Below are 25,632 nucleotides of genomic sequence, written 5' to 3' on the forward strand. Positions count from 1 at the left end.
AGTTGTGTGTGCATGTGGTTTCTTCCCTCATCCCCAGCCCCCGCCCTTCCTAAGCACCCCAGAAAGACGGATGTGATCGCTGAAATATGACAGGCCAGTTGTCTGTATCGTCTTGTGATTCGGGCTTAATTAAACCATTTTGTCTGTGTGTGTCTGTGCCTGGTTACGGCTCTAGCTGTACGTCTGCGGCCGTGTGTGTGTGTGTGTGTGTGTGTGTGTGTGTGTGTGTGTGTGAAAGAGAGAGAGAGATTTGTGCATGTGCCTTCTCCTCCTGTGTGTGCCTCTGTGAGTGTGTATTTGTGAAACTGGGCATGTTGGTATCTCGAGGCCTGTGCGTGTCTCTGGGTGGTTGTCTGTCCATGAGTATAATTTTGTGTCTGCTATTTTGTGTCTGCTTTGTCCACACCAGTCAGATGTGTGTGTGACTCTGGGTGTGTCTGCAGCCACGCGGGCGACTGTCTCTGGGTCCGCCGTGCCTTTCTCCCTCCCCTGCTTTGCCGCCTCCCTCCCCCTCCCGCCCCCCTTTCCTGCTCTGTCTGGTTTATCATCCCTAATGAAGCAGTCTTCTCCATCGATCCTGCTGATTGCCAACCCATTCCTTTTGTTTGTTGGCGCTGAGCCATTCAGCGGCGCTCTGACAGCTCAGCTCGTCTAATTAGCTCTGTTGTTCTTTTTCCCCATGTTTCACCACGTTGCAAGTTCAGTTGAAGTTGCCACAAACTTAATCCCCCCATTTCAGCCACAAGTTCACATTCCTAACCTGCCTCTATTGTACAAGGAGCAGCTGTGGGCGAGGACAGGCGAATGGGCCTTAATGTCTGACCTTCCCAAAGCCCCACCCCGGGACCTCCGGGGCAGGGCAGCGCTGCCCTGACTGCACCCCGCCTTTGTGGTGCAAAGTCAGGTGCAAACCAGGTGATCCTGTTTACCAGCTGGAAGAGGAGTCCGGCTCTAGGCCGGGAAACCGGTTCAGGGTTCGCACGAGTGGGGAACGGATCCATTCGTTTATTCAGCAGCCGGTGACTGGATGTCTGCTTTGTGGCAGGCACTGTTCTAATAACAGTTATCATAATAGCAACATTATTATGCACTTCTTAGGTTCCAGGCAGCAACATCCATTTCTAAAAATCTTGCTGAGGGGTCACTGTAAACCAGGCAGTGAGGCACCGTGCTAGGCAAGGGTAGGCCACCATAGCTCCATCTTCTAATTTGGAGACACCCACACCCCGTCTTCTTTTTGTTACTGATAAGGTCACAGAGAAACAAGGCGAGCGTTTATTGAGCCCCCACTGTGCGCCAGGCCCCGCGCCGGCACTTTCCCCGCATCACCTCATTGGATCTTCACAGTAATCCCAGAGCAGACAGCAAGTTTGGTGGAACGCACTTGGCTCTTACCACGTCTCTGATTTGCCAGACCAGGCTGAGATCAGACTGGCCATTCCACAGGAAAAACTCTGGTTAGGTCAGACACGTGGAGACGTGAGGGCTTGATGAGATTATTAAAGACGTGTCTCTTACAACAGCCAGCTTCTGTGATCTGTGTTCCGAAGCCACTGTGTTGTGTCGCCCACCAGTGCTGGGTTGGGGGCTGGTGGGAGGGTGGGTTCAGGGAAGAGGGCGGCAGGGATTGGAGTGAGTATGTGCTCCTCTTCCCTGTCTTGCCTGCTAAGCTCAGCGTCCGTGGCGTTTCCCGCCGTGGTCCCTCATCTGCAGAGAGAAAGCGGCCCCCGCACTGGGCTGCTCATTCTTTCTTATTGGCAGCAAAATTCACAGACAGGCTTTCTTCGCTTTCTCCAGTCCTTCTCTGGTGGTGTTCAGATGATGGTGCCGGAGTTAAAGCCAGCTAATGTTGACTGGACCAAATGAGTGTCCTTCTAAGGACGCCTAGAAATTCTAAGCCTAACTCTCATCACGGGCTCTGGTGGGAGAGGGGGGTGTCTTTTTATATGATCCCTCATCTTGGCTTTCGGAGGCCTCAGGTCAGAAAAAAACTACCTTGCCGCTGCAGCCTGGTTGTGGACAGGGAAGCTGTGTACTTCACTGTCAATACGCCCACCTCCAGCCCTTGAGCTAGGTCCGCGTGGTGAGTGCAGTGCCCACACAGGCTGTGTGGCTTCCAGGCCGAGCCCTGCTCAGGAGGACTACACAGGGATGCCCAGGGACTTTTATTGGCGCTCTAACGCTGTTAGTATTTGCTTCTCCCCACTCCCACTTAGAGAGGAAAATAGGCGTCCTGTAATTCAGTTGTAAAAAGAACAAAATAGGCATATGTACCCCCAAAACAAAGTCTAAGTGAAGCCTTTTTGTTCTACCAAACTGGTTTCCGGGTTCCAGGAGAAGGCAAGAGGGACTCACCATTAATGAGAGCCTCTTTGTTCCGGGTCCTGCACAGACAGTGTCTCACTGAACCCTCGCGGCAGCCCTGAGAGGAGGCAGGTGGTACCACCCCCGACCTGCAGATGAGGACACCCAGCCCTTCAGAAGAGCCTTTCCCCTTTGAGTAGGCCACAGAATTCCAGTTCACGGGTCGGCTGCAGGTTCAACGGCCGTGTCTCCACGATAAGCAGAGCCTTTGAACCTATGCTGTGAAAATTCCTCAGCGTTTGTTTTAGGGCCACTTATCTGCATCTTGAGAATGTTCCTACGTGGCTTTTCCAACTGAGCCCTTCTTGGGGATTTCCCCCTGTGCCCATTCTAGGTGCGCCCTCCCCGGCCACACGTCATTAAGAGACCGAAGAGCAACATCGCAGTGGAAGGCCGGAGGACGTCCGTCTCGAGCCCCGAACAGTGAGTACCCTGTTCTCCCCTCCCCTGTGTCTGCAGGAGCCCAGCGGGGCCAGCGCTTTGTGGAGACCATGTGGCAGCCCCGGCCTTTGAAAGGCTTCCCTGGAGCCCCGAGCGGGTGTTTCACAAAGAGGTCAGTCGGGGAACACGGCTTGATCTTCAGTGTCAGTTCTGCTGGCAGTTGTCACAGCCAGCAGGAGGCCCCAGAGGCCAGGGAGCCGGGCACCCGGGCTGGGTTTTGAGTGGTGACGCCCAAGGGGTACTCAAACAAGCTCAGAAAAAGATTCTAGGCCTTTTCTTATGCTGAAGATAGCTGGTCAGAAAAAGAGAGTTAGGAACCTGGTCGAGGAGGCAACCTATTTAACGAGGGCCTTCACCTTCCTAGGCCTGGGCTGCTCCGGGTCTCCAGAGCTCAGATTTATACACAGGACTGTCCTCATCCACGGCCCCTCCCCCACCAGTACCTTTGCTCACCTGTGCCTTAGCGTTTATTTTATTATGACTTTGCTTTCCTACCACCCCTTGGGCCCAGAGCTCCACGGGACAGGTGCTGGGTTTTATGCCCAGTACCAAGCATAGGGCCCAGCTTAGAATCACTTGCTGGGTAGACATTGGGTAGATGAGGGGAATGACGAGGCAGCTGGGCAGGCAGTGGCCAGAGGCTGAGCCGTCTGAATGTGGGAGGCTTAAAGCTGCTTGCGGCCCTGACTTCAGAGCCAGCTGGAGAAGGTAGCACTGCTTCCATCAGAGGAGTGTGCCTCCACCCCCGAGGCACACGGCTGGTGGCTTCTGCCCAGACAGCTCAGCAGCTACACACCGGCTTCCAGTGATGCCTTGAAACAGTGCATGAAGCCATCTTGGTCTGGGGTTGTTGGGGGAACCAAAAAAAATTTGCCCCTGGGACCCTGAGGTCCCTTGGGTGAAGAGGGGAATGCTCCTCGTGTCTGCCTTATTTTCAGAAAGGAAGGAAGGGAAGGAAGTTAAGGGAGATGGGAGATGGTACGTCCTAGCCAGAAAAGGAGCCAAAAGGAAGAAATAATTCCCAAATGTCAGGCTGTGGCCTAGCTCGGGTTGCAGTCCACTTCAGCTCTTCCAGGATTCTCTGGTTTATAGGATGGTATCACTTGAGACTATCATGTTGTTACAGAACCAGCCTACCTAGACAGCCCTCAAACCTGTGTGTGTCTGTGTGTCTTGGGAGATGCTTGGTGATGCAGAATTTGGAAGTCGGACTCCAGAAGTTGGGTGTAGGTTTAACTTCTGCTGTGCACAATAGGACGGTGGGAATCTTGAGGACTATTTCCCTGCCATGGATTATGATTGCCCCCTTGTGGAGAAAATGCTGCATGTCTTCAGAGTGCCTCAGACCCCAAAGATTTCTCCTTAGGGGAATGAATTTAGTCACTTTTCTTTAGAGCCATCTCTTTAAAACTGGACTAAATATTTTAGACACTGTACTGGGATACAGGGTCATGGTCCTGTAGATATTGAAATGCAAACCCAGAATATCCTTGCTTTGCACCAAAAACACCCTGGACCAACAACACTTCCCATTCTACAGAAAAGCATTACCCGTTTTGTGGCCGGTTCCCGATTAGAGCTCGGACTCCCTCACCACGTTTATTTACACTGTTGCTTTTCCAGCCCAGTGATAGGGAATTGCTTCATCAGTATATGCAGAGAGCCAGTGTCTGGTAACCCCATCATTCTGGAGATTACCAGAACTGTGTCAGTACCACTTTTTGTGGGTTTTTTTGTTTTGGGTTTTTTTTTTGGCAGTACACCTTGTTTTAGATTTCTTTTTGGGAACCATTTGGGGTTGAAATGAACCAGAGGGAGCAGCGGTGGCTAGTTTACTGGGTTGGCAAATTGGCAGTGATAGAAAACAAATGACAGGTTCTCTGTGATCGTACGTAACAGTGACCCGGGTCCACCAGGAGATAGGGAGGTATGTTTTAGAACATCATTCCGAGAGTTTCTGTTCACATTTTTTTAATGTGATGGGGGTGGGGCATGGGGGGCCGGCAGAGCTGTTCTCCCATAATGCCAGTGACATTTCTGGTGCAACCCGGGTGTTTTCCTGCGTCTCTTCCCATGCTGCCTTCTCCCCCCCCCCCACCCCCCGTTGTGCTCCTCCACTTCCAAATGCCATGTCACAACAGCACTTGGATGTGTTTTTCTCAACTGTCATCAGCTCCAGCTGGCAAGACCAACTTCTTGAAACACAGGAAGCATCCAGCGGAAAATATTTTAATAAAACAGACTCCTCATAAAATATTGTTTTGGGGAGGAAGAAACCAGCCCCACCAATCTGTCAGCATTGTGTCGGGAGACACAAGAAGACAAGCTGGCGGGCAGGAGCCACATCCTAATGGGCCTTCGTTGCTGGTGGTTCAGTGTTGGGCACACGGACTCGGTGCCTGGCCCTTTAATCTGGCCTGGATTTTCTTGAATCACAGATCTTTGTCTCCACTGGGAATATCACAGTGCATCGGAAACTTAGAGGATTTGGGAGGCAGAAAGAGACACAGGATCTTTGAAGTTAAGGGAAGGATTCAGTCCTCCCGACTTCTTGCCCCAACTCTCACTTCCAAAGAAGCACATTAAGTAATTAACTTTGTGGACAGCAAAACGGAGCTGATTAAGAATTAGACAGCCTCCACGGCCTCCTGCAGCAGCTCAGCATCTGGAGTTCGTCGAGGCCCAGTAGCGTCGCCAGCAGCTCTAAGACCACTCCATCCATTGAGGTCTGTTTTTTGCTTTCTAGCTCACGTCCATTCTTGCATCCATTCATTCAGCAAATATCTTCAAAAACCTACTAGGTGTGAGCTTCTTAGGACTTTTAAAGGAGGCCCCAAAGGGAATCCCAGTGCCGACTTATTTTGACTTGTATTTTCCCAGAAAGAAATTTTTCCCATGTCACATTTTCTTCCCCAGTGGAAGGTAGGTGTCCTAGCCCCTCAAAACCATGTGATAGCAATTGGAAGAACAATTTACAAAGACTTCTGGGGAAAACATTCCCTCTGTTTTTCTGTTAACGTTAGCTAATTAATATTCAGTGACTACTTCTCCTCAAGAAGTATTAGCTACTTACATTATTATTCAGAACAGGGCTGATGGTATGCCCCGAGGATCCCCTGGGGTAAGAGTTGGGGTTAGGAGGAATCAGGCAGCTCGGGCTGTGGGTCAGAAGCCAGGTGGCAGTGAGTACAGTGGAGCACCTCATGTGTTCTAGGTCCTCTTAGGCGTCCCTTCCACAGAACAGGAACGCTGGCTCAGAAAATGTATTGACCAGTGTTCCAGGGTCATCCAGTTAGAAAGCGGCATGGCCAGGCCTCCAAACGCTGCTCAGTTTCATTCTCTCCATTGCACTCTGCTGTCCATGGGGGTCCATTGTTCTCCTGGCTTTGCCCAGGGAGACAGCTTTGTGTCCTGAGAACCACCTTCCTCTCTGGGGGAGGTTCCCTGGGGTTGGGAACCAGAGCTGTTCAGTCCTCTTCCTGCCAAGGAGGCAGTGTTCCCTGGTGCCTGAGTGTTCCTATCTGGGGAAGGAAAGAGAAGTAACATTTACTGAACATCGCTTAAGATCATGAAGGGTAGGTGGTAGCTTTACCATTTAACAGATGGGGAAACTGAGGCTCAGAGAGAGACTTTCCATAACTTGCCCAAGGTCTCAGGACTGGAAAGTGGGGAGGGCCTGGCCCTTTCTTCTTCAGCATCCAGGCATTTTGTTAAGAACCTAATTATGACTATGAGCTACTCTGAGTGGTGAGGACGATGGCGGCTGCAGCGGGCACGGTGAGGTCACAGCTCCCCACCTGTTAAAGGTGGGCTTTGGTTATTTCAGCGGGAGCGTGCATGGCTGCCAGGCCCTAGCTTATCTTCCCTTTGGCTTACTAGATATAGGGCAATTTCCCTGTATTTCATCGAATGTGAGACTTTGAAAGAGCCGACAGCAAGCCCTAAAAGGCAGTGCTGTGCTAAGTACTGCCCGCCCCTCAGGACCACACACAGCGAGCAGACAGAGGCCAAAGGCGGGGGTGGGGGGCTGGGGGGTGACCTACTGGTCCCCAGGTGCCTCTCTCTTTCACTCTTTCACTGCCATGAGAGTTGGGAGGGAGGTAGTCACAAGCAGCCTCCACCTTCTTTAATCTTCGCAATAACCCAGAAGGGTAGGGCTGTCTTCCAAGTCCTAATGGTGACGGGGCTTGTACTCAGTGTGGATCTGAGACGTGCCCAGTCCCAGCCCGCTGCAGAGCCCGAGCTCTTGCAATGCACACCTTGTCCTCTAAAGGTGGCGCACAGAACACCCTCCAGTCACCCGCGTCCTGACTGGCTGCAGGCTGGTTATTTGGAGTCCGTTGTACTAAGTGAGAAAGGTCCAGATTCAGCCACCAGGGGCCGGTAAGCCACTGCCCTGTCACCTCCCTGGCCAGAGGCATGCAAAAACATGCTCTTTTCCAGTAATTTTGTTTGTTTTTAAAAATAACCCAATAGCCTTATAGGCAGGCTGGAAGTTAGGGAGAAGAGACAAGTTCATTCATCCCACTAGTTCAGCTCAACAGTGTACTAGCATTTCTGCAGACTCCTGTCCAGTCTTTTTTCTAGATATATTTTGCAGAGCTGCCAGCTTCCTTGCAATATCCCACAGCACAGACTTGCCTCATGTCCTTGTAAGCCCCATTGGTGGTGACCACAGAAGATCTCACTGTGTGTACGTGTGTGGTCTGCCTGACCGCGCTCCTTTTATGGGATTTGTAGATTGTTCCAGGTTTTCACAACTGTGAAAAATGCCTAAGTGAATGTCCTTGTTCTCCAAGTTTTTTCCTAGTTTTACGTTATCGTAAGAACAACTACCATTAACTGAGCACTTTACGTATGTTGTTCTGTTAAATCCTCACAAGAACTCTGGGGGCGGGGGTAGGTGTCATTAGCTCTATTTTATAGAAGTAGCTGCCACTCTGAGAGGTGGTCACCGCCCTTGGTCACACAACTAGTTAGTGGCAGAGCTGAGCTTCAAACGCCTCTAACGCCAAAGGCCAACCCTTAACGTCTTATAGGCAGATTTCTGCCCCCTGTTACTAAATAACTTTCTGAAAGAATTGTACCACTTCACACTCCCGTCAGAACTGTGGACTCCCTGGGAATCTGCATCTGGGAGACCCAGAGGAACGTGTGGCTGGCATTAGAAATCCTTCTGGCCAAGGAGAACGTCTGCAGGTTGCGCTGCCTGGGCAGGCTGTGTGTGCGCCAAACGGCCAGCCCACACTCCTCAGGAATTGGAGAATCTGCTCTGCATCTGAATTGCACTGCGTGACCCCAGCACCCAAAGCCCCAGAAGATTAAAATAAGATCAGAAGAAGCTGCCAGAAGCATTTAGTGGGAGCTCTGCCCAGAGACCAGGTCTCAGAACACTTTGCAATTGTACCTCTTCATGCTGGTTGCACACATGCGCTGGCAGGAGATGACATGCTGCTCCACCCCCACTTCCCCCAGCCCCAGCCTCCTCGGGACCTGCGCTCAGCACAGCCCCCTGGCTGAGGGTCACAGCCGGACCCCTCTCCCTCCTGCACAGACCCAGAGCTGCCCGAGGGTGGGGGCCTGGTGCGCAGGCCTGGCTGGGCGTCCGCAGATCTGGGCAGCACCCTGGCCCACCAGCTGCCAGTCTGAGACCGTGGGCAAGTCTCTTTGCCTTCCTTTTTTTTTTTTTAACGCAATGCCTGTTAACATCTCGAAGAACACAATTTGGGAAACTGCCCACGGGAGCCACACTAGCATCCCCAGCAGCAGTGGGTGCTGCGGCCTCACCAGTCTGACACTCCCCCCAACACCTCCGCCACGAGCTGCACGCTCCCTCCTCGCAGGGTCACCATGCCTGGGACTTCTGGCATAGCCGTGACCTGCCACGTTGTGCGTCACCCGCGCGCACCCACACACGCTTGCCCACCCCGGTAGCCTATGAGCTGGGCAGGGTTGTGTGACCTTCAGCTTTGACTCTTCAACTCCCCGACCAGAGCCTGGCCCAGCTCTGCTCAGGGACATTTACTGAATGAGTGAACAAAGGAATCACTGAGAGCAGCTTACAGCCTAGCGTCCTGGAGATGGGGGAGGGTATCAGTTAACAACCGCAAGTACGTAAAGAGCACCTACTATGAGCCAAGTGTGATCGGATGTGAATCTGAAGCTACCAGCACGTGCCCAGCCTGGCCCTGTGAGAGCCAGAAACTGATCAGCCCCAGGAGCAAATCTCCAAGATGCCAGCCGGGCCCTGAGCCCCAGGGGGTAGGGGCAGCTGTCTGGGCACTACCCCCTGGCAAGCCGCCAGGACACCAAGCAGAAGGGCACAGACCCAGTTAACAAGGTGAGAGGCGCCTGACCTGACTCGGGCCCCCTCCCCTCTCCAACGGTGGGGTTCGGGCCCCGGAGACAAAGCCAAGCCAGAGGCCAGGCGTGGAGCCTGAGCTCAGACTGGAAAAGCAGGAGCTGCCGCAGAGCCTCCGGGGATGTGCAGCAGCCCAGGAAAACACAGGACCTCCTCGTCTCCACCACTTCTGCCTGCTGCTTGGAAGGAGGGACTCTCCCAGGAGCTGTCACAGTAGGGCGAGTTAGTTCCAGCTGGAAAGCCAAGCCTTCAGGAAGCCCTCAGAAGAGGTGCCCCATCCTCAGGGTGTCACTGAGCTCATTCTCCTCTGAAAGGCTTCGCCACCCCAACAAGCACCCTCCCCATTCCAGATTTCACGTCACCATTTCCCAAGTGCCTGTTTCAGGCCCGGTACTTCGATATATGTCATCTTGGTGAACCTCCCCTGCTTCCCAGAAGTCTTCATAGTGAAGGCACTGTTAGCCCATTCAGCCACGGGGGAACCAAGGCTCTGACGGGTGCCGTGACCTGCCCTGGGTGCAGCACAGATACCAGGGTCTGCTGGGTCCCGCGTCTGTGTCCACTGCTTTCTCACCAGCCGCCCCCACCGACTGCTGCCACGGTCCCTAGAAAAGACTTTGGCCCTCAGCAGGCAGAGGCTGTCCTTGGGGTGAGGGGCAGTTGTTCCTCACAATCTACACAATTGCTCTTCCAGGTAGGGAAAGTGCCCCCAAGGTGTCCCCTTCCCCGTCTTCCCTCCAGCAAAGGGCATGAAGGGTGGGAAAGTGAAGCCAGACCTCTGCGCCTACGTGAGTGTCCACCCAGCGCCTGGGAAAGGCTTCTCAGCCTGCTGGGCGTGGGTGTGGACAGGGGAAGTCGACACTAGTGATCTCTGTGGAAGGAAGGAAGATAGACAGACAGACAGACAGAGATGGGTTGATAAATAAATGGATAGATGAACGAAGGTTGCAAAGGCAAAGGGCACCACCAATCCAAGAGACAGAGATCAGGGCAGCTGAGCCCCCCATCACCCCCTGACCTCGCACGTAGCCTTCAGCCCTCACGCTGGGGGGAGGCCCTCCTCCAGCCGGTCCCTGCCAACCCTGCCTGCCTCTTCTCTTGAAACCCCACCCCAGCCTCAAGCCCCTGTGCCCCCTCCTCCACGGAGACACCTCCAGGCCATTGTGCGGCCTCTGCTGGACTCAGATTAAAAGCCCCATGTCACCTCCCAAATGGAGGCTTGTCCAGCAGCCCCTGAGCCCGGCACGCCCACCACTGCACTGTGGCAGAGCAAGTCCCTAGCAGGGTGGGCAGGACCTGGCCTCACACTCGCCCATCCCCTCTGGACCAGTCCATGTGACAGGAAGGCGCCTTCTCATTGGTGATCACGGCTCATTACAGCAGTGAGTCTCTCATTACTGTTCTAAGTAGACATTCACATACTGCTGAGTACAGAGATCCCACGTCCAACAGGTTCCCACATCCGTCATCAGGCCTTCCTCCCTGGGCACAGTCCCAGCCTGGCCCCAGGCCACACAGGGAATAGCTCCAGTGCAAGTTCTGGAGCGTCCCCCGTGGGTCCTGCACCAAGCTTGTTTCCCCCAGAGACCCCTCTGACTTGCTTCAGACGCTTTTTCTCTGTTTTTAGCCCACGCACGTGCTAAGGTGTGCTCTAGAGTGTCAGCCCTGTGTAGTGGTGCTGGAGGTGAGGCATGGCGGCGTGTCTAGGCGGGGGGTGCTCGCAGATCATTCTGATGTGCTGTGACATGCCCAGCTGGGGACCGGTGACTTTGACTGGGAAGGTCTTTGAAAGCAGGGACCACCCTATTTGTCCTTGAACACCTAGGGGAGACTCTGCTCAGGGTGAAGCGGCCCAGTGTTTATTTGTTGGCAGGTGACTGTGGCATCTGGGTAGTAACTGAACAGGCACTGGGCACTGTGCAAAGCCCTTTACGAATATTTTCATTCAACTTTTGTGGTAAGACTAACTGGAGGGCTATAGAGTCCCCATTTTGCAGCTAAGAAACTGAGGTTCAGGGAGGTACAATGACTTTCCTGAGGTCATCTGGCTGGCACGTGGGGATTGGTGGAAGGCTGGACAGACGGGCCTCGTCCAGGGGCCTGTCCCTGCCTGTCAGCCCCACAGGAGCCCTGTAATCAAGGGAGGCCAGAGCGGCCGAGACATTTAAAAGTAAAGATCCTTTGTGCAGGAGTGAAATGATCCTTTTAAAAATGATCACCAGCTCCCCTCGTTACCTCTGGAGACCAAGTCCCTGCTGACTTTTTCCCCTTCTTTATCTCAAGTACATTTAAATGTCAATTAAATTTGAAATATCTACATTTGTCAGCATTTCATTTTGGGCCAGCGTGACGTGCTGCTGATTTGTCCACGCGATGTGACACATGAAAAAAACTCTCGAGATGCAGATCTTCCTCATTAAAAAATAAGCCTGTGCGATCCCGGCACGGCAGAGAGCCACAGAGCACGTCCCCGCTTCCTGACGCCGTGTCTCTGACATGGTATTTAAAAAGGAACAGCCGCGCCTGTCACCACTGTCACACGCGCACACTAGCCGGCGACATGTTAAACCAAACATTAGAAAGGGTTCGGGGAGTCATCTGCATGGGAACTCCGTGCCGAGATGAGGTGGGCAGAGGCGGGAGCAGCCGTGGGAGGTGATGGGATCTGAACGTGATGGACAGCGGGCCTTTCTTTCTCGCCGAGACTCCGGCAGTCCTTGCTGGGTAGCCAAGTTCGCCACAACCTGCCTTTTCACAGACAGCTCTTTGTGTATAATAAAATCCAGGCAAGTGGTGGGTGGCAGACTGCAGGGTAGTAGCTGAATTGGGTTAATGAGGGAAGAGGTACGCGCTTTTTTTTTTCATATTCTGCCTTAAGTAATAAAAAATTTAAACCTGGACATATTCGACGGTTCGTCCTTTGTCTCTGACAAATATCTGACTGTATGTTTCATGGGAGAACATGAGCAGCTGAATTTAAATAAGTTCATTTTGAAATCTCACCTTTTATCAAAAGCGGAAGGGGAAACACCCTATTTCACCGTTTCGGGTCCACAGAACTGAAGAGGCAGGATCGCATAGTGGTTCAGAGTTAGGCATATCTGGATTCCATGCTCTACCCTTAACTTCTGTGTGACACTGGGCAAGTGACTCCCCCTCTCTGAGCCTTGGCTGCTTTATCTGAAAAATGAGGATGTGATGAGTAATTAATCAGAAACTTTACGGACAGCATTTAGCCCAACACTAGGAAATACTGCTCGTGTCATCATCCTTATCCGTGTGGTCCAAAGCCTGGACCTGAAGAAACTCTGATCAAACCACATGGCAGAGTTCTCATCTGGGTGTTTCATCACTCTTGAGAGACAGATGGTGTATCCAGGAGACACCCTGGACCTCTTCTTGAAGTCAAGACTGCCCGACCAGCCTGGCCTGGCCAGAAGAGCTGTCTGGAGAGGAAAATGGTGAGCTGTAAAGTGAGGCTCCCTGTCTCCCCCCACCTCACCCCCAAGCGCCCTCCGTGATCTCGCGTGTGGGAGGCACTGGATTTTGAAAGTGATGGGAGGTGCAGCAGCCTGAGCTGATGAAGCCAAGGTCCAGTCCAGCACAAAGGCTCTTTGCTCTTGTGTGAATCCAGACATTCCTGGCGTTCAGCTAACGTGCCAAGCTGTGCTCTCTGCTTACTTGTCAAAGCCAGAGGAGGGGGCTGTGCTTGGATGGGTGTTGGAAAGGCATTCAAGATGGATTTGAGGGCCACCCAAAGCCTCATTCAGTTTGACCCAAGCAGAGGTGTGGGTCCCCCTCATACACATCTACGACCAGCCCAGAGGACAGGAAAGAGAGGACCCTGGACTCATCACTTCCTGGCTGGGTGGCTTGGTCACACCTCTCCTCTTCACACCTCTCCTCTTCACCATGAAGTGCTCAGCTAGGACTGGGTCTGCTCACTACAAGCACGCGGGAGGTGCCTCTCGGTTGGGTGCGTGGATGAACAGACGGACAGGTGGATGGACGGACTAATGACAGTCTCATCCTCTTAAAATCTGTACAGCGACGCCTTTCTGCTTCCTGCTGGGGGGAGTGGTAGAAATAACCTGTGTGAAGCCCGTGGCACAGTGCCTACTTGTGGATATTATTTTAAGCATTTTTCTGAGACTCCCACCTGCCCCAATATACCTAACACGCTCACCCCCAGACGTGGTCCCGTTCTACAGGTCTGTATTCTTTTTCATGTTCTTTTTCATTATGGTTCATTACAAGATATTAAATATAGTTCCCTGTGCTATACAGTAGGACCTTGTTGTTTATCTGTTTTATATGTAGTAGTTTGTATCTGCTGATCCCAAACTCCTGATTTATAACCCCCTTTCCCCTTTGGTAACCATAAGTTTTTCTGTGTCTGCGAGTCTGTTTCTGTTTTGTAAATAAGTTCATTTGTATCATATTTTAGGTTCCACATATAAGTGATATCATGTGGTATTTGTCTTTCTCTGTCCGATTTACTTCACTTAGTACGATAATCTCTAGGTCCATCCATGTTGCTGCAAATGGCATCATTTCATTCCTTCGTATGGCTGAGTAATATTCCATTGTATATATGTATCACATCTTCTTTATCCATTCATTTATCGATGGACATTTAGGTTGCTTCCATGTCTTGGGCTATTGTGAATAGTGCTGCTATGTACATTGGGGTGCATGTGTCCTTTCACATTAGAGTTTTCTCTGGATATATACCCAGGAGTGGGATTGCAGGATCACATGACAACTCTAGTTTTTTTGTGGGTTTTTTTGACAACTCTGGTTTTTTAAGGAACCTCCATAACATTCTCCATAGTGGCTGCACCAATTTACATTCCCACCAACAGTGTAGGAGGCTCCCTTTGCTCCACACCAGAGGGGGGACCCTCTTATACTGCAGCCACGAGCTGAGGAAAGGGGCATGTGCCCGGCGGGGATCCAGAAGAGGGGTGAAGCTGGCGTGTGCGGGGCCTAGTCTCTCCAGTACACTGGCTTCCAGTCATTCCCTTAGCAAACTTTCCTCTGCACTAACGCTGTGCCATGGGTGGGGAGAGAAAGAAGAACGTGCCAGGGCCCCTGCCCTCGAGGACCTCCACTCAGAAGTAGAATTGCAAGAGGTTCAACTGTATTAACGAAGCGCTAAACCACGCAGCCCGAGGAGAAGCCAGCTCTATCTAGGGAGAAAACTCTGCTGGGAGCTCCAGGAAAGCTTTGTAGGAGTGCGGTTTGAGCTGAGTCTTGCAGGCCAAGGGCAATCAGTGCACCAGGCAAAGGCAAGGGCAGGTGGCAGGAGGTGGCAGGGAAGGAACACAGAGGTGGGCGGGGCCAGGCGCAAAGCACGGTGTCTGCCCTGCTTGGAGCTTGGACTTGGCGACCCTCACCCCGCCCACCCAGTGTGTTCCACGAGCTCCCCGGAATGCAGCCTGAGGCAGGGTGCCTGCCCCCTGCTCGGGAGAACAGTCCAGGGCTGGCGAGTGAGAGCAGGTCCCCCAAACTTTTAAACAGACGTGTAAGTCGTTCCAGACAGACCTGAACATTAGTACCGCTGACATTTTACCCACCGCACGAAGCCACAGTTCAGAGCAGCAGGCTTGCAGGTGTGAAGCGGGAGAGTGATGAGGTCAGGGCTGTGATTCAGAACAGGATTCCAGTGGCCCTCCTGCTGGGCCTTGTTTTATGTCCCGGTGGACGAGGCAGGAACCGGGCAGCCTAGCCCCTGTGCTGGCCAGGGCATGTTTCTGCAGGTCAGATCCTCCCACCCTCTCTCCTGAGTTCAGAGGAGAATGAGCCTCCTAGGCCATGCTCCCGCCAGTCCAGGACAGGCTGAGATATGTCTTGTCCCTGACACGCAGCAAGGCAGCCTGGGAGAGGAGAGGAACGCTGTGACCTCCCTGTGCAGCCCCTGGGCAAGTGGCTTCCCCTCTCTGAGCCTCAACCTCCCCTTCAGTAAGAGGACAAAAGTCTTTGCCTGGCTAACTTCCAGGGACAATGCGAGGAAATGAAGGGTTCAGGTGTGACGGTGCTGGGGAGCTCACAGCCCTGGGCGCCAGCTTTGGTTCCACTTTTAAAAGGGCAGCGTATATTTGGGTAACAACTGGCTTATGACTGGTGATGGTGGACCATAGCAGCAGCCGGTCACAATCCACTCTCCCAATCCCCACAGGGAGAGCTGCTGTCCCTCACTTACTCTCCAGCCCTGGTTCCCATGCACTTTTTTGGACATGTTTCCTCTTCCTGAAATGAAACCGGAAAGGAATTGCATCATATAAGGCAAAGAAAGGAGACTGCTCTGGCTGGGGGTGGAGGGGAGAGGAGATAGCCCCCCATCAGGTACCCCTGTGTCTCCTACCCCACCCACCTCCCCAAAGTTCACCATTGCCCCTGGGATCCTCGGTGTGCGTCCAGCCCGCTGTACAGGGCAGAGGCGTGGGCTGCCTGCTCCCCAGCCGCGTGCCGGAGCAGCAGCCATGGGGCCGGGATTTGAACCAGGGGCTGCGGGGTCCAGCTCCCCTCTCCCAAGCACACACCTCTCGCGGGCCCTGGTCAGTGTATAATTCATAAAAGCTGGCGTGGAGTTTCTCTGGGCTGTGTATGTGTTTGTGTTTATAGAGGTAGAGCTCACAGGTGGCTGACAAGGGAGATGTATTTTTTATAACAATGAATATTTAATTTCCACATCACAGATGAAAAAGACTCTCTGAAGAGGCATCTGAGGGAGACTCCAGAGAGCGGCCGCTAATCAGAAAAGGGCCTTCTCGCGAGTGCCCTTCCACATGGCTCACTTTCTTCTTGAGCTTTTTTATTTTTTATTTTTTCCTGATTATTGAAGTAGATATGCACATTGGAGAAAACGGAGAAGACACAAAAATAAAATTTGGCAGAGGGGAAAAAATCCATAATCCACTAGCTTTTTAAATTTATTTATTTATTTATTTTGGGGGGCTGCTTTGGGTCTTCGTTGCTGCGAGTGGGCTTTCCCTAGTTGCGGCGAGCAGGGGCTACTCTTTGTTGTGGTGCGTGGGCTTCTCACTGCAGTGGCTTCTCCAATGCAGGGGACATGGGTCCCCTAGCTTTTGTTGACATTTAGACACATACCTTTCCAGTCTTTTTTCTGTGCATTTTTCCATAAGCAGATGAGAGAGAATGCAGTATAACTGCAATTCTGCATCCTGGCTTGTAGATTTTTCTTTATAAACATTATAGTTAATGGGAGGATACTCTTCAGCCAACCATACCATAATTCACCTCACCAGATCCCCACTGCGGAAGTTCAGGTGGTCTCATGTTTTATAAACATAGCAGCAATGAACATCTTTGTGCATAATTTGTTGCTACATTGGGGTTATCTAAATGGAAGTGGAATCACAAGGTCATAGATGCATTTAAGGCTCTTGACACAGGTGGCAAACCCAGTTTCTTTTCTGTTCGGGACCAGCTTCCTCACTGTGGGGCCCGTCAGGCCTTCTCCAGGCAGCCTTCTCCCCGGCCGGCAGAGGGAGGCCAGGGTCAGGTGCGGAGCCTCAGGCCTCCTTCCCACCCCGCCACGTGGAGTCCCGAGGTGCCTCCTAACTGTTTTCTCTCTTGTCTTCCTCCGCCCCAGCCTCGTAAAGCCCTTGCGACACTATGCTGTCTTCCTCTCCGAAGACTCCTCTGACGATGAATGCCAGCGGGAAGAGGGCCCGAGCTCTGGCTTCACCGAAAGCTTTTTCTTCTCCGCTCCCTTTGAATGGTCTCTCCTTCCTTCTTCCATTTCCCTGAGCTCGGCTTGGTGACTCTCCGGGGCCACTTGGAGGGCTGGGGGTGGCCAGCTTGCGCTTGTGTGTGGGGAGGGGGTCTGGGGCTGCTGCCTTCCGGTGCCAGCTTGCAGGACGGACGCCCCCTCTGTGTGCCTCCTCTCAGGGCGTCATTCTGCCAGCCCCATGGGGGCTGTGACCATGGGGTGAGGTGACAAGAGTGACTGGGCTCTAGAGGTGTGAGACAGCAGCATGGGTCTCATTCCTTTGGGGAAAATGCACTTGGCTGTTAACGGAATTGGTGGCTGCGGTTTCAGCTACAGTTGGCCTGGTTGTTGCTGCCCGAGTCTTCCTTTATCTCAGCACATCTTGGAAAGCCATGGAGATGGAGCGTCAGATTTTAAGTTTTCAAACAACGTTACCGATGAGGAATGTATGTATTAATGCTGGCATGTCCAAAGGTTTTACTGACCTGCCTGACTTCAAGATAATTTTTATCATTATTATTTATAGCCTAAGCCTTCTTCTAATTACAAATTGCAATAAAGAAAGAAAGAAAAAGAAGGTTCACCACGATCCAGCCGCCCCTGGAATTGGGCTTTGGTGGCCGCCCTTTCTTTGCAATTCCTGCCTCTCCACGCACAGGCTTTTCAGGGCTGGGACTGAGCAAAGGGACAGCTTTGGTTCTGTGTGTATTTGTTTGCATGGTGTTTTTAATGGAAGCCTCTAGGGGAAGGGAACTGCCCATTGCTGAACACACACAGCAACCCTTCGGGGAGTAAACCGTTACAGCCAGATTATAGAAGAAGGACTCTTCCCCCACCTTCCCCCTCCCAGCCCCCTTCACCATCTCCCTGCTCCCAGTCTCTCCCCCGAGGCTGGGCCTGTGAGTTCCTCGGGGCACCTGATAAACCCAACAGCTCTGCTCCTGCCACTGCCCGCCCCCCAGGGGAGGAGGGTCCTGGCCCTTTCTGCCACCAGCTCACCTGTGACCACGGGCAAGTCAGTCCCCTCCTGATGTCCTCACCTAGAGCAGTGGCCTAAGCCAGTGTTGCCCAAGCTTGGAATGCCACCTGGTCTGTACAGTGAATCTTATTCTTTAAAACTAGAAGAGAAGCCTCGTCCTAAGCAATAATATTCATGGTATCATAGGCTTAATATATGTTATTTCTTTTATTAATTAAAGTAAAGATAGCATCATTGGAATAAGAAAAGTTCATCCATGTATCAACTGAAAATCACCTTGCAGGTAAAGGCACCCACACAGGTAATGTCCAAGGACTCTCCCACCACGGAGTCCAGCAGGTCACGTTCTTTTTAAATTAATTGATGCCTTAATTATTTAAAATAATGCTCACTTCCTGAGCCACGATCTATGAAAAGCATAGGCTTTTGTGTGTGTTTAAAAGGGAAGTGGCCCTCTTAACTCAAAGCAAAATGGGTTCCTTCTAAAGAACTCTACTTCCTTAACTACGAAGCACACTGGCTTTTCTTTATCTCCTTCACTGTGTTCAAACTTGGTCAAAGGAGCTTGGTCAGATGGCTTAGTCAGAACAAGTGAGAGACTTCAGAAGTCTCTCATACTTGGCTTCCATTTCCATCTCTTGCCAGGTGCTGTGTGACATACGTTCCATTACTTAGCCTCTCTGAGCTTCAGTTTCCTCATCTATAAAGTGGGGGGTGTGAGTCCTACTTCGTGGGCTGCCTGTGTGGCTTCAGGGAGTTAGTACAGTCTGATGCAGTCCTTGCCAAGAGTCAGGGCTGTTAGTTGAGCCCCTTCCCTCTGCCAACTGTCCCCTGCCCAGGTTCGTGCAAGTGGGCCTCCAGGACCAGTAGGTGGCACCCTTCCCCCACTTTACCAGAGCCGTGGGCAGTTTCTGCCTGACCCAGGAGCCAGAGCCTCATGGTTGGAGGAGGTGGGATGCTGCTCTGGCCCGGGCTCCACTAGAGGTCTGGGCAGCGTTCTCCAGGTACCCCGGGGCTCAGGCTTGTGAGAAGGGGTAGCAAGAGGCACCCTGTGTCACCTGCACCTGGTTGACTGCAAGGTTTTGGTGCATGAATGCTGCTAACAGCCTCAGCATGCCTGCTGGGCACCAGGCACTGTATTTGCTCATGTAGTCTCCACCACCAGCTGCAGGGGAGTGCAGCCTGGAATGGGGGAGCGTATGAGGCTCAGAGAGGTGGTGACTTGCCCAAGGTCCCACAGGAAGAGATGGCACCAGGGCTGGAACTGAGGTCTGCACAGGCTGAGGCCCAGATGGTTCCCCACTGAGGATCCTGGGGTGCACTGGGCAGCTCCCTGGGGAGAGTTCCCCCAGCTCAGTTCCCACGAGCTGTTCCCAGGACCTGCTGCAGGGGTGGGAGCGCAGACAGTGGGCTCAGGATTGAGTCTTCCTGCCTGTTCCCTCTCCAGACGTGTCCTATTCCTCACGCCTTGTGTGAATGGCGTGTGAGCCCACTAGCCAGTTCTGCGGTGGGTCCTGTGGTTTGGAGGAAACTAAGTGGGCCCCCCAGTGCAAGCTAGAGCCAGAGCAACTTGCCCAAGGTCCCTGAGTGAACAGAAGCCATGTTCAGCCCAGGTCTGTCAGAGTGCCGCTGCCCAGACGCCTACACTCTCAGGGACCCAGGACAGCTCTCCTCTCCCAAGGCTCCCGGGCGTGCTCCCCGAGGCCTGGAAGTTCTCGGGGGTGAGGGCTGCTTGCTCCTCCCGGGGAGGCTCTGAGTAGGAGAATCCAACCTGCTCTGCCTCCTCCCAGGCCGCAGCCATATCGGACACTCAAGGAGTCAGACAGCGCTGGAGACGAGGCGGAGAGCCCTGAGCAGCGAGCGCGGGAGCCTGTGGGCCCCACCCCAGCTCCGCCCGACCGGGCTGCCAGCATCGACCTCCTGGAGGACGTCTTCAGCAGCCTCGACATGGAGGTCCCACTGCAGCCGCTGGGCCAGGCCAAAAGCTTGGAGGACCTTCGGCCCCCCAAAGACCTGAGGGAGCAGCCGGGGACCTTTGACTATCAGGTATGCTGGGGAGGGGCGGGGGGCGCTGGCGGGGGTACTTTCTGCACATGAGGTAGATTTCCCCATGTGACAGTAAAAGACACCAAGGGAGAAACAGCGACTTTTCTGAGGTCCTCAGCCAACACTCAGAGTCACTGACTGCAAATCCTGCCAGGCCGGCCAATGGCCAGACCCCCCCGCACCCCCTCCGCCCCGCTCACAGGGATCACTGGAGAAGATGCTGGAGCCTGATGGAAATCTGCCCCCCACTTCTGCTTATGCATCAGAGGTGGGCAGGGCTATGACCCCTGGTGGAACTGGGATTAATGATCCCAACCCCACCAAGCCTCCTTGGAGAGCCTGTGAATCAAAGTTCCTGGGCTCTGGATATTAGCATGTGACCCCTGACCTTCCTTGTGACTTTCAGTCAGGCACACCTCCTCTCTGTGCCTCGGTTTCCTCACTTGTGACTGGGGGCTGCTGACTCTGCAGTCCTTGGGTCACAGTGTGGAATTCACAGAGCTCCCACGCATCTGATGATTCACGCTTGCCCCTCTGCAGGGAATTGCTATTCCCAGGCTGCCCACGAGGGAGCTCAGGCCAGGAGAAGGGATGTGACGCCCAGGTCGTGGGCCCTATAGGTGGCAGAGCTGGGACTTGAGCCCAGCCCTCCTATTTCCTTCCCAGCCAGTGTGCCTTCTCCCAGGCCCCGAGCCTCACTTGCCCTCTTGGGCTAATGGGTGGTTGAAAGTGCCCGCACGCTTCGAAAAGTAAAATGGGCCACCCCAGTAGAGGGTCAGTAGGTGGAGTCCTTTTCCTAAAACTACTTGGCAACACTGGTTTGAAAAGACAGAGCTTTCTCGGGAGGCCCTTTGTGCCACCCAGTGAGAGAATCCCGGCCTCTAGTGCAGACAGACCTGGGCTTGCTTTCTGCCGCCGACCTGGGCCGAGCCCCCAACTGCTCTGGGTCCCAGGGACTAGTCAGCCACATTCCCGGGACCACAGTCCCAGTGTCCACCTGGCACACAGGAGGGCGGGGGGGGAGGGGCACATGCTGCCTGCCAGTCTGTCTCAGGTCAGCCTGTGGTCATTGCCTCCCTCATTCCCTCTAACAGAGGCTGGACCTGGGCAGGAGTGAGAGGAGCCGTGGGATGCCGGGAGCCTTGAAGCTCGCCCACCCACACAACAAGCTCTGGAGCCTGGGCCAGGACGACATGGCCGTCCCCAGCAAGCCTCCTGCCACCTCCCCCGAGAAGCCCTCGGCCCTGCTTGGGAAATCCCCTGCCCTGCCCAGCAGGCCCCAGAACCGGGACGGCATCCTGAACCCCACCGACAAGGAGGAGGTGCCCACCCCCACTCTGGGCAGCATCACCATCCCCCGGCCCCAGGGCAGGAAGACCCCGGAGCTGGGCATCGTGCCCCCGCCCCCCACTGCCCGCCCGGCCAAGCTCCAGGCTGCCGGCACTGCCCTCGGCGACTTCTCCTCAGAGCGGCTGCAGGCGGAGCGGGAAAGGTGGGCTGCCCTGGGCTCAGCCGCGATCCCCGGGCTCCACCCCAGCGCTGCCCCCCAAGACCCCACCGAACTGCTCCAGCCACTCAGCCTGGCCCCGGAGGCTGCGGGCACAGGCAGTGATGCCCTGCTGGCCCTCCTGGACCCACTTAGCACAGCCTGGTCAGGCAGTACCCTTCCACCAGGTCCTACAGCCCCAAATGTAGCCACCCCATTTACTCCCCAGTTTAGCTTCCCCCCCATGGGGACCCCCACCCCATTTCCACAGCCATCACTCAACCCCTTTGTCCCATCTGTGCCAGCGACACTGCCTGCCATGCCCCTGGTCTCCACACCAGCTGGGCCTTTTGGGGCCCCTCCTGCTTCCCTGGGGCCTGCTTTTGCCCCCAGCCTCCTGCTGTCCAGTTCTGGCTTCTGTGCCCCACAGAGGTCTCAGCCCAACCTTTCTGCCCTCTCCATGCCCAACCTCTTTGGCCAGATGCCCATGGGTGCCCACTCCCTGCAGCCCCTGGGTCCCCCAGCAGTCACCCCTTCAAGGATCCGAACATTGCCCTTGGCCCGCTCAAGTGCCAGGGCCGCCGAGGCCAAGCAAGGGCTGGCGCTAAGGCCTGGAGACACCCCACTCCTTCCTCCCAGAGCCCCCCAGGGCCTGGAGCCAGCGCTGCAGCCATCTGCTCCACGAGAGGCCAGAGACCCCTTTGAGGATTTGTTACGGAAAACCAAGCAAGATGTGAGCCCGGCCCCAGCCCCCGGCTCAGTGGAGCAGCTCAGGAAGCAGTGGGAGACCTTCGAGTGAGCGGGCGCTGAGTGCTGGGGGCGAGCTGAGGCCCGGCTGCCCACTGCGGCAGCTCTGCGGCTGGCCGGCCCTGCTTCCCCTGCTGCTATTTCTGTCCAGGTTCTACTGGTGGGAAGGGTTGGGAGCCCTCTCTGCTGCCCCTCCTCCTCTCTACACTGCCCATCTCTGGAGAACGGCACCAGTTCCAGCCTGGGAATCAACCCAGCTCCTGGGCACTTGTCCTGCCCTGCCACCACCCCTCCCCTGCACCCCTGATTGGGTTTTGCACTAGAGAGGTCATCTGGGCCGATGATTGCCCCAGACCCCATCCTACCCAGCTTCCTTCTGGAAACTGCCCACCAGGAGCCCCACGCCGCCTCAGGATGTGTCCTCCTGAGCCCTGTTCTCCTGCCCCAACTGCAGCCCAGCCCTGCACACCCCACCTTGATGGGCGCAGGCATTGGCAGTGCCCTCGGCATGAGCTCGTCTGCACGAGACGCACATGGTTTGGAGTTTGCAGTAAGGAACCCCCCTCCCAGGCTGGAGGAGCTACTGGCAAGGCATTTCCAAATCCTCTCTAGCAATATGCACACTCGTTCTTTCCTGAGTCTTCACCCCAACCCCCAAACTTCGTTTTTCTGGCTTGATAGGGACTTGGGGGCTGAGGCAGCCTTGCAATCCCTCCCGGTAGCCAAAGCAAGCCCCAGACAGCCCTGCGTGGGGCCCGAGAGCACCAGCAACTCTGATCTGTAGACCACAAAACGGCAACAGGTAAATCTGAGAGCACCAGGAGGGGTCAGGCTGCCGCCCCGCACTCTCCCTCTGGTCCCCACAGGTTCTCCTCGTCTTGAGTTACTGTCAAGCGGGACTCGGCCTCTTGCTGAGTGGGTCTAAGGGGGCAGAGTTGAGGAGCAGACACCCTCATTCCCACTGGAAGACCAGGCTTAGCACCACAGAGGTGCAGGAGTCCCAGCTGCCTGGCAGCTTGGGGCAGGAGGGCACCGAGCCCCTCTCCAGGCCCCTGGGGAGTGGGCGGGCCTGGCCTCTCGCACTTCTTGCAGCCTGGGGGCAGGAGAAGGGCTTGGAGCCGCCCCTCCCTATTTCCCCGGAGGCCAGCATCCCCAAAGCTAAGTTGAAACGTTTTGTTATTGTTTCTTTTATCTTTCTTTTCCTTTTTACTTTATTGATTTGATGAATCTTGAAATTGACTAGTTTCAATAAACCAAGTTAAAATGTGGCCCAACCATTTAAGAAAACAACCATCTGAGACATGCAGGAAATTGGGAGCATTTTGACCTCATTTCTCATTTCCTATTTGTGAATGGTCAGACATGCAGTCTCAGGGGTGTCTGGCGGGGCAGGGGAGTTCCCGGAGACCTCGTAACCCCGGGGAGCCTGGTCAGCATCCGAGGGGCTAGGAGACCACCCCTCAGGTTTGCTCTGACGCGGGGTGTGAAGAGCTGCTGGCCCAGCACGCAGCCCCTTCCTCCGTCAGTCAGAGCCCCTCGGGCAAGTCTTCTGTCTAAATCTCGGCAGTGTCCTCTGGCTGCTGGAAGCGGGGGAGCCGTGTCATGTCTGGGCCATGTGGGCACCTCTAGGACACTCAGGTGTTTCAGTAGAGATTCCAGATCCATCCACCCTGGGCAGACCCCTGAGCCCCATCAGGTATAGGGTAGCCCACCCAGTGGGCAGAGTCTAAGGCAAGAGGTACCAGGTGGCCCCAGGGAAGTGGAGCCCAGCCCCTGGTCTCCCTGGCTTGCTGGGGCCTGGTGGCAAGCGCTCCACATTCACATGAGCACTGCTGTCTCTCCACTTGCTGGACTGAATGTGAAAATCCAAGGATGAATTGTGTGTGTGCGCTCAATAAAATCTTCTTGGGGAGAAGGCTGGTATCCCTGTGTCCTGAGGAAGCTCTGCGGGGAGGCGAGGCCTCAGGCATCTTCAGCATCCCTGTTTGCAGAGGTAGAGGCCGGGCTTGGAGCAGTCAGGGAAGGCTTTGACGCCTGGCCCACTCCTAAGCCTGTTACCATTCGGGCCTCTGAGCCCAGCTTAGCCCCTTCTTCTTACAAGCAGGACCCAGGGGCTGGACGGGTCACAGGTGTGCACAGGCCTGCCGGGTCCACGGAGCAGGGCTGCAGGTCACCAATGATGTTGAAGGCACCCAGGCTCCAGGAAAGAAGTTCAAGGGGACACCTGGAGCTTTCCTCCCACAGACCTCTCAGTAGCAAGGGCAGAGCCTGGAGTCTGCACCTCTATTGGCTGTGCTGGGGAGGGACACCTGGACCAAGCACCCAGAGAGGGTGTTAGACACACCCCGTTCCCCCATCTGCCCTTCACTCGGCTCCCTGGGCTGTGTCCCCCTCCCTGGGCTGCGCTTGAAAATGACAGGTACCCAGAACACTTAGAAGCAAGAGAAGAACAAAAAAGAACAGCCCAGCTTTTATATATTGGGGTTCCACCCAGAATGTCTTGTCTTAGGAGTCTGCAAGAACACAGGTTTGCCAAATCTCTGACTTAATAAACTAACCAAGGCACCAGCTGGGGCTAAGTTGTTGCTACCAGATGTTTTCTCCCCCACTTTTCCAAGAGTCAGGGAGAAAGTTGGGGGAAAAGGTGGTCCCACCTCCTACAGGATAAGGACCAAGCAAGCCCCGTAACCTAGGGTTCAGGGCCCTTCCCATCCCAGTCTCAGCCCGCTCACCCCTTCCCTTGCCTCCATCACCACATGCCTCCACCTCACATTTGACTCCTGTGCCTCTGGAAGCTGGCTGAGGCCCCTAGGGGAGATGGGTAAAGTCCACCTCCAGTCGAGAAGTGGAAAGGGGTCTCCTGGCCTTGGCACAGGGGGCGCTGGCCTGGGAAATGGGAAGGACCAAAGGGCACATCTCCAGGTCAGGGACCAAGGGACTCTGAAGCTCAGAGGCCAGGCCCTCAGGCAAGTGCCCCTCAGAGATCAGAGATCCAAGTGAGATGGCATCACCACGGAAGGGACTGGAAGCAAAGCGGCCAGTTCTTCCCTTCATCTGTGTCTGTCCGCAGGACCAGCCCCGACCCAGAGACAGTGCCAGCATTTGCCAAGCACCTGCCTCAGCAAACAACCCTGAGGGCTTCCTGCGAGGCCCTCCTCGAGTCCTCCCAGCGGCCATTAGAGAGGTGACTGGTCTGCAGGTGAAAGAGCGGACTCGCCAGGCAGCCTGGAGAGGAGAGCGCTGATGCCGGAGGGGCTGGAGAACCACAAGGTGGGCAGGGAGGGTTGCTCCTCTGTCATCATCGCCCTCTGGCCCCCTTGCTACCCCTCAGGGAGGCCCCTTCCCCGCTCTCACCCTCTCCCTTCCCGACACCTTGGGATGGCCCGGGCAGCCCTCACAGCGGACTGGACTTTAACGAATTCCAGAGCTCCTTCCCCACTGTTGCCCTGCCCATCCTCACAGCAGCCCCG

At 54.6% G+C, this 25,632-nt stretch overlaps 1 protein-coding gene across 4 annotated transcripts in view; it reads left to right on the forward strand.

Annotated features, from left to right (window-relative positions):
* Nucleotides 1-24,077, forward strand: part of DENND1A (DENN domain containing 1A) — a 541,897-nt gene extending 517,820 nt beyond the window's left edge. For 3 of the 4 annotated variants that reach the window (XM_060154382.1, XM_060154383.1, XM_060154384.1), the window contains 3 exons: nt 2,699-2,787; nt 19,674-19,929; nt 21,024-24,077. In XM_060154382.1, coding sequence (XP_060010365.1) covers nt 2,699-2,787; nt 19,674-19,929; nt 21,024-22,214 — 1,536 coding nt within the window. In that variant the 3' untranslated portion in view covers nt 22,215-24,077. Of the gene's footprint in view, nt 1-2,698; nt 2,788-16,784; nt 16,914-19,673; nt 19,930-21,023 lie in introns of all 4 variants that reach the window. The other variant, XM_060154381.1, reaches the window with a different exon arrangement.
* Nucleotides 24,078-25,632: the final 1,555 nt, after the last annotated feature.

Source organism: Lagenorhynchus albirostris, chromosome 7 (assembly GCF_949774975.1).
Source record: "Lagenorhynchus albirostris chromosome 7, mLagAlb1.1, whole genome shotgun sequence".
Classification (NCBI taxonomy): domain Eukaryota; kingdom Metazoa; phylum Chordata; class Mammalia; order Artiodactyla; family Delphinidae; genus Lagenorhynchus; species Lagenorhynchus albirostris.